Source organism: Echinops telfairi, unplaced genomic scaffold (genome assembly GCF_000313985.2).
Source record: "Echinops telfairi isolate 266 unplaced genomic scaffold, ASM31398v2 ScPeMD7_7457;HRSCAF=8495, whole genome shotgun sequence".
Lineage (NCBI taxonomy): Eukaryota > Metazoa > Chordata > Mammalia > Afrosoricida > Tenrecidae > Echinops > Echinops telfairi.
The window spans coordinates 43,109,729-43,120,791 of NW_022111357.1; the positions used below are offsets into that span (position 1 = coordinate 43,109,729).

The following is an 11,063-nucleotide window of genomic DNA, read 5'->3' on the forward strand; positions in this document are numbered from 1 at the left end:
ACACACCTGGCTGCCCTGAGTCACCCTCGATGGCCATGTCCTGTCCTGTGGTGCAGTCACACAAACAACACCACCAACGGGTGGCTTCTTTGGGAGGCCAGATGTTCCAAATGGGGGTTCTGGCCACACTGACTCCCTCCTGGGTCATAGGAGTGTGGAGAACTCTCCCATGCTGTCTGCCTTCCCTTGTGTGTAGTCTGCTTTTTCCAGAACTCAAAGTCATTAGGTCTAGGACCCACCCTACTCCATTAACATAACAAGGGAAAAACCCTATTTGCAAGTAGGAGCCTGTCCACTGGTACAAGGGCCAGAATTTAGTGGTTGGGAGGGGGCGGGGCCAGGGGGTACATAATCCAATCAGTAATGGGGGGGTCTGTCAACCACCACCCTGTCTGAAACTGTGGCTTCCACCCAGCTGGAATGGGCTCAAGGAAGCTGATGTCCTGGCTGGTCCAGTGTCAAGGTTGGCACAGGGAACCAAGGTGCCCTGCCACCTCAGCCCAGGGCCCTGGCCTTTATGAGATTGGTGCCCCCAACAGGCTAACCCCCTGTCCACTCTGTCCAGTCTCTGCATATCTGCCAGATGCTGCGGGGTGACCACCCATCCATTTAGTAACTAAACACAGCCTCTGTTTTTGTCACTTCTCATGACGTCATACATAATAGGGGTACTTCCTCCCAAATCAGAGAAAAGCTCTGAGGGCACAGCTTTCGTAGTATGCAGTATTCCTGCTGGGCGAGCATTGAGCGGCTCTCTCTGAGTTCGTGCACCCAGTGGCTTCACTGGGAAGGTGCTCTCTGGTCACAGTGAATTTTTGTCGGGGAAGCAGCTTCACTCTAACCTCTTTTTTGGTGATGGCCGATTTAAACATGCCGTGCTTTGAAAGAACAGCTCTGAAGTGACCCCGACTTTTATCCAGGTCCTTATGCTATTCTTATGACCCCGAAAGCAAACATCAGTCAAGCCAGTGGAAGATGACATTGTCACCTTGCCCCCCCAAAGCTCATCAAGTGAAATCAAAGATCAAGAGGATGCTCATTTGTTTTGGGGTTGTTTTTTTTTTCAATGTGAGGAAGGTAGTGTGTGGGGTTAAAGGGAAGAGGGAACCCCACAAAACACAGGTTCGGTAGGCGCAATTGTACAGCGATAATAAGTAGAGATTACAGTAAAGTCATAGCATGAGAGTTAAAGGATGGAGTCAAGTAATGGAGTCAGACGCAATTCATGGTGGCATCGCTCACCTCAGCCCCGCTTGATGGTCCTTGTGGAGGGGGCTCAGTCGTCAGAGAAGAAGCCGCTGCCTCATCCTCCTTAGCCACCTTCTCCAGCCACCCTCGGCCAGCCACCCTCCCAAGAACCAGGGAGCCTCATTATTTATTGCTAACCACGCATCATATCACTTTAGGGAGATCATACATCACAGAAAGGGGCAATACAATTCATTCTAGAACAAGTTTGATCACTCTGATGTCTCATATAATAAAACTGACAACTACTATTCTGGGAGGCATGCAAGTCCCCTGATAGCGGACAATAACCTAAGTCACCGGGAGGGGTAGCAACATAGGCAATACAATCAAGAGGGTGATGACCTAGGGGTGTGCCCGTATTTGTTGTGGGATAAACAGTGGTGTCTGCTTGATCTAGACAGCTGATAATGGCTACCTAACCTTAGTCATCCTTGGTCGGGTTTGACCTCTCGGTATCTCCCACAAATAGACAGACAACCACTATCCTTATCAGAAGGGAGTGGGTCTTATTTAGGGTGAGTCAGACTATAGTCTAGATGGCTGATGTTAGGGAGAATAACCTCTGACCTATTTTCACTGTCTTGTGAACAGTCATTCTCAAGCTAAGTCTGGCATATATTTTGGGGAGACAACTTAAGAGAAATCCTTCTGTTCCTCACAGTAGTGCATTTGGAGTTCATTCCACCAGGTCACATTGTTAATCAAGCTTTCTATTTGGAGGTTCTGAAAAGATTGCATAATAGTCTGTGGCCAAAAAGGCCTGATTTGTGGCTGACAGGGGACTGATTTTGTCTCGATAATGCATCTGGTCACATGGCCATCTCAGTGCACCAGTTTCTGGTGAAAACCAGCGTGCCTCCCTTGCCCCACACTCCTGACTCACCTGACCTTGCTCCGTGCAACTTCTTTTTGTTTCTGAGAATGCAAAGGACATGAAAGGACAGCAATTTGAGGGTGTAGAAGAGGTGAAGGGAAAAAAGGTGCTGTCAGCCATCCAAACAGATGAGTTTGAAAACTGTTTCCAAGAATGGAATCTCAGGTTTGACAAATGTATTAAGTGTCATGGAGAGTACTTTGAAGGCGATAAGGTTGTTTTCTAAAAAATATTTAGATACAAAGCTTTGGAAAAACAAACATTCAGGGGTTTTTTTGGTACCCCCTCGTAGGTCAGCAGGTGCCTGCCCTTACCTGGGGGCCTCCTACACTGGAGGTGACAGCCTGGCAGGGGCAAGAGCCTGACCCTGCCTCAGGCTGCAGTTCCACCAGACCCTGGTTCCTCGTGGGCTAAAGCAAATCCCGGGATTCCCGGAAGGAGAGGAGTCTCCCCACCTGGCTAGGAGGAGCCCCTCCGCAGGCCCTCTGCCCAGTCCCCCACTCAGGCCTCAGTCAGGCGGCAGCCATGGGGTTGGGGGGAGAAAGCGGGCAATGCCCCTGAAGGACCACCCGCAGCCCCCTGTGAATGAGCACCCTCACCAGTGTGCATCTGTTCAGAAATAAGAGCGCCCTCGCAATTTTCAACCGTACACAGAGTGCTCTCAGGAGGCCCCGCCCTCCTCCTCCTGCCCTGGCCTTTGAGACCAGAGCTCTCATACGGGTTCATTCTCCTGCTGGGACTCAGACGCTTCCGGACAGCGGGAGGACAGCCATGCCCAGGACATGTTGTATCTCCACTGTTGGGGCTCTTGGGCACAGCCCAGTCACTTGCAGCTTATACTGACACCCCTGAGACAGATCAGAGAAGGACTACCCCAGAGTGTCCTGGGCAGTAATTCTTAGGGGAGCAGGGGCTAGCTCTTTCCTTTGAGGGAACCCCAGCAGGGGCCTTCAACAGTCACCTCTTCCGTTAGCATTGTGCCCACTGTCACACAAGCACCCTACCCTCACTCACGGCCCCCAGAGCAGGACCCAGAATTCACTTTCACAGACACTGTGGGTTGTTGGGAGCCCTGCCTGGCGATGTCATGGGCTACAAGTTGGGCTGCTGACTGCAAGGTCAGCAGTTCAAAACCACCAGGATCTCTGTGGGAGGAAAATGAGGCTCTCTACTCCCATAAAGCTTGACCGTCTCTGAAACCGACAGGGGCAATTGTATCCTGCCCTATAAGGTGGCTGTGACCTGGATTGGACTTGATTGATGGCAGTTAGGTTAGTGGTTGTGGTCATGGGTCAGCTCTGGGGAGCCACTGGGCCCTGTGGGGCTTCCCCTTCCCCTTCCCCGTTCGTATCTGCGATGGGTGCTGGGCAGACTCACCCCTAGCAAGGCCGCGGCAAGAAGGTGGTCTCTTGTTGCTTCCCTAGGCCACGGGCTCCTGGTGGACCAGGACGGACAGGTGTACGAGGGCTCCTTCCACAACCACAGGAAGCACGGGCACGGGCACATGCTCTTCAGGTAAGAGCGCGTCAGGAAAGGTGGCATCAGGGCCACACGGGGACCCTCAGGTAAGGGACAGCGTTGGTCCCTGGGAGGTGGCATCAGGGCCACACGGGGACCCTCAGGTAAGGGACAGCGTTGGTCCCTGGGAGGTGGCATCAGGGCCACACGGGGACCCTCAGGTAAGGGACAGCGTTGGTCCCTGGGCCGGACTCGCTGACTCGAGGTCCCCTGAGTGAGTACAGGTGGGGAGACACACATACACACACGCACACACACACACATGCACACGCACGGTTCTGTCCAGCCCTCCTCCACTTGTCCCAGGAACACTGGCCATTAACCTACTTCCGTGTTTGGTTCTTATTCTAGCTCAGTGCTTCTCCACCTTCCTCAGGCCGTGACCCTTGAATACAGTTCCCGTGTGGTGGTGACCCCCCAACCATAACATTATTTTTGTTGCTACTTCCTAACTATTATTTTGCTACTGTGATGAATTGGGCGACCCCTGTGAAAGGGTCGTTCAACCCCCAAAGGGGTGGCGACCCGCAGGTTGAGAACCGCTGCTCTAGAACTTCTCCCTCCTTTCCTGGAATTGTAGGCGCCTGAGCGGTGTGGTAGGTCTCACACTGCGCTGTCCCCCACCCCCCACCCCCCTAGGTCTGAATCAGTGAGTTTGGCTGGAGTCTGGGTCGGATGGACCCTCTGTGTGTCTAGAGAAGACCCACCAAGCCCTCCCCTCCCTCGGGGAAATAAGAGCAGTGCAGAGCCGAGTCCTGCAGAGCAGGCCCCAGGCAGCGAGCGCCTCCCCTGCGGGCCTGCCTGCCGCTGGGACAGGCAGATCCGTGTTTCCGCTTGGCTTTCCTTCCTCAGCACCTCGGTACAGCGGGAGGGAGGGAGAAAGCTGTCCAAACAGACAGTGCGGCCTGTTCCCCTGCAGGGACCACGGCCGGTCCGTCAGCTCCGCCGGAGCCTCAAGGTCATGTTCTTGCTCTCCCAGCCAGAGCCGATGGGCCTCGGTCAGGCCCCTCCGGCCATCTGCTCTGGACTATTTTTGCCTCGGCCCCTGGGGGCACATGCTGAGTGCCAGTCGGAGGGACCGGGGCTCAATCACGCAGCCACCTGGCTGCCTTGGGCAGGCCTGTCCCCTCGGCTGTGTTAAGCATCCCACCTCTGAGGCACTGGCCCATGCAAGCCCATCCATTCCCCTGACCTCAGGGGCATGTCCCCCAGCCTGAACACAGTGTCTCTGTCTCCAGGAACGGTGACACGTATGAAGGAGACTGGGTCCTGGACCAGCGTCAGGGACACGGCGTGCTCAGCTGTGCTGATGGGTCCACATATGAGGTAGCGTACCCTCACCATCCCCAAGGAAGGAACCCCTAGCTTTAGGGGGCAGGGAGGGTCTTCTGAGATGGCCTACTTCCATCATCTCACCTGGTCCTCTTAGCAGCTCCATAGGGAGCGACTGTCATTGCCCCCATTTTGCTGATGCATAAACTGAGGCACAACAAGCTTAAAGCAATCACCTGTGCCTACTACGGGTCCACAAGGTCAGTAGTTCAAAACCCACCAGCTGCTCTAAGGGAGAAAGATGGGCCTTTCTACTCAGGTAAGGAGTTATCAGTCTGGAAAACTCACAGGGGCAGTTCTTACAGGGTTGGTACGAGCCGAGCCGGCATTAGCTGCCTGGCAGCGAGTGAGTGCAGGGCTATTCTGGGGTCAAAGCCAGCTCGATGGCAGCCAGCAACAGGCATAGGCTCGGCTGACCTTTGCCGCCAGGTCCCAGAAGCCACCCTGTGACCCCCACACCAGATAGAGGGTTGCTCCTTTAGGAGAGCCCGAACCTACCCTGGTGGTATTTCTGACCAGTTAGTTATGCCCTTGGATACTGGTGGCTGCCCCTTGGCATGCCGGAAAGTAGGTGAGAGAAACCAACCTGAAGTAGGGGAGCGAAACCTTGGAGAGCGGTGCCCCCGACAGAGAACCACACCCCAGGAGTTAAAGACAGACCAGCTCCAATGGGTAAGAGAAGCCCATTTCTACTGCAGGGTCCCTCCAGCACCCTCTCTTGACAAAGCCTGGCATTGCACAGCCAGCCGTGAAACGCTGCTGATGCGTTACAGACATGGGAGCTGGGCTGCAGGGAGCTGCCAACTGGCCTGGCCCTGGCTGGGACAGGGCAGGCTGGGGTTGGCAGCAGAAGGCAGCTGGGCGCCTGCCTGGCCTCCTGAGGCTTCCCCATGGAGAGAACGTAGGCCCTCGGCTCCAAAGGCCCTGCACGGCCTCCTCTGGGTGCGGAACAGAAGCATGCTGGGTAAACCACCGCCAGGTCCCTCCCCAGAGACAGCGAAGCTGAGCGGCTTGTGCCTGGGCTTGTGCTCCCTGGTCGTTGGCACTGGATGTAAATGCCACCATGGCCTCTCCTCCCCCTGGACAAACACCTGTCCCTCCTCATAAGCTCAGCCTGGAGGCAGACCTGGGCAGCCAGAGCCTCGTTCTAATTCTCCCGCCTCTCAGGCAGAGCGATTGTTGAGGGGGAGGCCCAGGGGGTGCCCTGGGCAGACCTCCCTCCTTCCTGGGGCTGTGCCTCCCACAGAGGTCCAGTCTGCGTGTGGGCCCCTTCCTGGTAGCCGTGGTGCCAGGAACCCCATGCCGGGAGGCACTGCCAAAGCTCCCCACGTGTCAACTCCGTACCACAACCAGTGAAGAGACGGCTGTCCCCCCAGCGCCCCAGTGTGTAGATGTGGAAATGGAGGCTCTGAGCAGTCACTCAAGCCAGCCCTGGGACCTGAGTCAATCACAGGTGGAGGATGTGGAGGAGTGGTGGTCTGAGCAAAGGCAGGACCCAGGTCAGAGGTGGTGCACACGGCCTGGGGGCTGGGGACAGATGGCCGAGTCACCTACAGAGGGACAAAAGGGTTTGCCTCCAGTCGCCTGCCCCCCATGGCTGTCTCCTCCCATAGAACCCGGCTGCCTCAGGGGTCCCTGTTGAGACCTGTCCACGTGTCCCCTCTTTTTCCTGCAAATCACTGTACAGCCTCAGGGAGACCAGCTGAGTGTCCCTGCTGTCCGCCCCAGGGTTTCTGAATGCCTGGTGTCTCCAGAGCGGGGATCCCTCCTGGAGTCCTTTGAGCTGCCACCCCAGCCACATGCCACCAGGGGGCAGCCCCTTCCCACTCAGCCGCCAAGGCCCGGGAGCCAGGCTAGGCTCCTCAGCTCTGCAGGCCTGGGGTGCCCAGTCCCAAAACGAGGCTGAGGGCAGGTATGAGATGGGCCCCCGCCCTCGGCCGGCCTGCAGCTCTTGGGGCCTGGCAGTGGGCAGAGGTGGTGGCCCTGGCGTGCGCCCCGCCAGTCATCCTGGGTGTGAGCGTCTGAGCAGGGTGTTTGTGCCTCAGTCACAGGTGAAAACGGCGCTTGACCCTCCGGGGGAAGTTTGGGAGCTCAGGAGCAGCCGAGCCTCAAGGTGGGGGTCAGGGTAGGGCTTTTGACAGTGCCTCAAGTGTGCCCCTAGCTCTGCTCACCTGCATCCGCTCCTGTGGCTCAGGATGGACCACGTGTGGCCTGTGGTACCTTTTGCATGGTGGGCGGGCCTGTGAAATGCCAACAGGGGAGCCATCTCTTTGGGACCTGTCTCTGCCCCGAGGAGACCTGCCCCTATGAAGCATGTCCCCCCCACCCCCACCCTCTGCATGTCTCTACCAGGTCCCCCCAGTGCCTGTCCCAGGCGACTTGGCCTCAGACCTGGGGAACTGTAGTCACAGCAAGAGTGGCGAGGCACAGGGGGAGTCCTGACTGCAGAGCGAGCTGGCCACACTGCACTCCCTCCTGCCACCTTGACAGGGGGCTTTGGTGTGACTGAATTGAAGTATGTGTCTCCCCTGGGCCATCCTCCCCACCCTACCAGGCAGGGAGGAGCCAGAGCCTCGGGGTGGGCTGCACCCTGGCCCTGGGGCTCAGCCCCCACTCATGGCTGCCAGACCCACTTCAGAGACAGCGCGAGGCTCTTAGCACAACTGCTTGTGTGAGAAAAAATAATTACCCCGTCTGTCACTTGGCCCCTAATTAATTAGGAGAAGCAGAGGGTCTCGCAGCGCGGTGGCGGCGTGATGCTTCCTCACGAGCTCTCTGTGCGCACTCGGGCTGGCAGCTCTCCTCTGCTCCAGGAGCAGCGAGTTTTACTCCTGACGTGAGAGCCCGGAACCCCCTCCACGCAACCGCCTCTTCCGGCTGCCTTTGTGCCAGAAGCCTTGACCCAGAGGCGCTCTCTGGTCCAGCATTTCCCCGGATGCCCTCTTTAGTCGTTGGTAGCTCTGTTCTGCTTGGCTGTGGGGTCGCACGTCCCCGGGGCCCCTGTCAGTGTTGGGGGTTCGTCTGCCTTTTCCTTTCTCCCACTGGAATATGCGCCCCACCGGCCACCCTCCAGGGCCCTGCCGCAAAATCCAAGGGTCTTTAGAAAGCTGCCCAGGGCCCCCAGCCCCTGTCGCTCCACTGCCGGCAGTCACTTCTCTCTCTTCTAGAGAATTATCTGGAAAAGACTAGAAAATAGTCATTGTTCCCAGAGCTAGAGACCCCAGGGTGGTGCAGATGGTGGGCCTGCTGGGCTACTCATCCAATGGCTAGAACCACCCAGAGGTGCCACAGAAGAAAGGCCTGGTGACCTGTGTCCACCAAACCCTAAGGAGCTGGGCCCTACTGTGGCAAACACTAGCCACCGGTCTCCTGGTTTCCACAGATGTCTCCCCGCCTTAGCCTTTTTATCTAAGTCTGGGACGTGTTAAACCTGCTCCAGAAAAGAAAGAAAAAAGTTATTCCTAAAAATAAACCTGCTGCAGCTTATTCTGTTGGGAAATCAGAACAATGTCTCCCCAAACCAACAACATCTCCCCCTTCTCTTAAAAAACCCAGTGCCACGGAGCCGGCCCTGCCCCCTGGTGGCCTGCTGTGCGTTTCAGAGGAGAACCACTCTTGACTCTCCCGGCTGCCTCTGGGGAAGTAGACGGCCCAACCTTTCTTCCGAGCCACCTCTGGGTAAAGCCAACCGGCCAGGCTTTTCTGGTCAGCAGTCCAGCACCCCCCTGTTGCCTCCAGCCCCCCACCTCCTATAAGTGATTGGAAGCAGGGGGCCCCATCCAGTCTAGTGGGGGGCTCACTGGGGTCTGTTCACTGCAGAGCCCTGAGCGTGCCTGCTCCCTCTGATGAATTCCGTTCTGTTTTAGTTTTATTTTCTTCTTTTTTACCCAACTTCATACAGTTTCCATTTTGTGGAACCCCCCCCAGGTTCCCACGTTGGATGGTGCAGGCCCCGATCACAGCTCGGAAGCACTCCCCCAGGGACCCTGATAGAGCCTGGAGCCAGCAGCACACCCAGGGGAGGCTGGGGAAGGCGCCCTGGGAGCTGCTGTGGTCTGTCTGAGGCATGAAGCTTTCCTGTGCCAGGCAGCCGGGCCGGGGTCTGGGTGGTGGGCAGGGACCCAGCCGCTCCGCCTCCCCCACACTGCCACCTCACAATCTAGCGCCACGTGAGATCATCCGTTAGGTCTCTGGCCTCGTAGACGTTCAGACTGAAGCCAGCGCAGGGCTAGCATGAACCAGCCTCTGTCCACAGTTCCCATGGAGAAAACCGAGCCCTGCCGACTGGCTCAAAACAAAACCAAACTCGCTCCCTGGCTTGGAGTCCGTCCGGCTCCCATCGGCCCAGCAGGACCGGGTGGAACCGCCCCTGTGGGTTCCGGGACTGTACCTCTTCGTGGGAGTCGAAAGCCTCGTCACTCTCAGGCTTCTGACTAAGGTGGCCTCGCGCTGAGCTTCGAGAGGGTCCGGTGGGGAGGATCTGGACTCTAGGACAGCCAGGACCTGTGCTGCCACCACAGCTGGACACTGCAGGCCTGAGACAGGTGCAGGCCCAGGCTGGGGCTTCCCCACAGGGCTGGGTCAATGGCCCCGAGCGCCTCCCCGTCTTCTGCACCCCCACCCCCACCCTGGTCCAGGAGACTGGCTCAGCCAAAGGACTCACCTGCTGGTAGGAGACGCTGAGACGGAGCCACAGTGCTCTGAACCCCCTTGCTGTCCCCATGCTGGTGCATCAGGAGGTGTGTGTGTGGGGGGGGGGTGTCGGAGGACAGGGGTGGAGGGTGCCGAGGTGAGGGGTCCCCCCACGAGCACCCGGGAACGCTGCAGGAGGCGGTAGAGCTCGGAGTCAGCACCGTGGAGGAAAGCAGAATAACATTCCTAGGAAAAGAGAAATAGCATCCATTAGCTGGCAATTGCTTCCTGAAAAGTGAAAAGCAAGCCCGCAGGTGCTTCTTTCCGTTTATCAGAGCCCATCCCATCGGGGTCACCCTCGGGGCGCTCTGAAAAGCACCAGCGTCAGGGTTCTCCAGCCAGTGTGATGTGGAGGTCTGTCAGGATGGCCACTCTGCCCCCAACATGCGCCGCCTTCCTGGAGTTTGGCGGGAAGACTCAAGGGTGAGTGAGGGGGAGACAGATGGAAGCTATGAGGACGGCGTGGTGCGAGCTGCTGCTGCTGCTGTAGCAGGGTTCTGGCCCAGTTGGAAGGGCCGTTTGGAGTCCTGTAATGGGCAGGGGGCTGCCCTGACCCTGCTGCCGGCACCCCCATGCCCCTGGAGCCAGGGGCCTGAAGGAGCCCCGAAGGGAGGGGGCAACAGCGACACCCACACGTCACCCCACAGCCTGTAGCCATGGCTGAGGCCCAGGGCTCAGCAGCCGGAGACCCCAGGGCCTGAGCAGCAGTGGAGGCCTCGAGGGACAGCCAGGGGACCCTCTGCGGCCCAGGAGCAAGAGATTGGGGCTCGTGTGAAGGAACATGGCACCCGACTCCCTGGGCCGCCCTGTCACACGTCACCACAGGCTAGGGTCACCCCCTGTACTGCAACACAGAAACAACACGTGTGGGCAGCTTTGAGAACAGGAGTGGGCCATCTCCTGGGTCTGGTGGCTGGACGATCGGATCAGGAGTTCAGCAGGGCCAACTCCTTGGCCCTGGACATGAGGCGGGTCTCCCTCATGTCCAGTGTCAGCCTGGGCTGGCCGCTGGGTCTTCCCGTGGCCTCACAATAGTTAGAAAGGAGTGACGGGGCAGCGCAGACATGTCTGTGCCAGAGGGGAGGGCAGCTCAGCATGGAAGTAGGGAGTGTCACCTTGTCTGGGGGAGCTTGAGTGGGTGGCCCTTTGGGTCAAGAACACAGTTGACATCAGCCCATCCAGGTGCAGAGCCAGGTGTAGCGATGGTGACACCTACCCCCACTGAAGTGTCTGCTGCCCTGGTGCTCCGAGTCTGTGCAGGCCTGTGTGAGCCATTAGGCTAGGTCCCCCTGCAGGGCGCAGCCATGACAGACAGAGGCTGCCTGCACAGCACCCCCTGCCCATTACAGGACTCCAAACGGCCCTTCCAACTGGGCCAGAACCCTGCTACAGCAGC

The 11,063-nt window shown here is 58.0% G+C and overlaps 1 protein-coding gene across 1 annotated transcript in view; it reads left to right on the top strand.

Annotated features, from left to right (window-relative positions):
* The window catches only part of MORN1 (MORN repeat containing 1), an 86,671-nt gene that overhangs the window by 6,765 nt on the left and 68,843 nt on the right, over positions 1-11,063 (top strand). The window contains exons 4-5 of the mRNA XM_045299224.1: positions 3,550-3,640; positions 4,882-4,969. Coding sequence (XP_045155159.1) covers positions 3,550-3,640; positions 4,882-4,969 — 179 coding nt within the window. The remainder of the gene's footprint in view (positions 1-3,549; positions 3,641-4,881; positions 4,970-11,063) is intronic.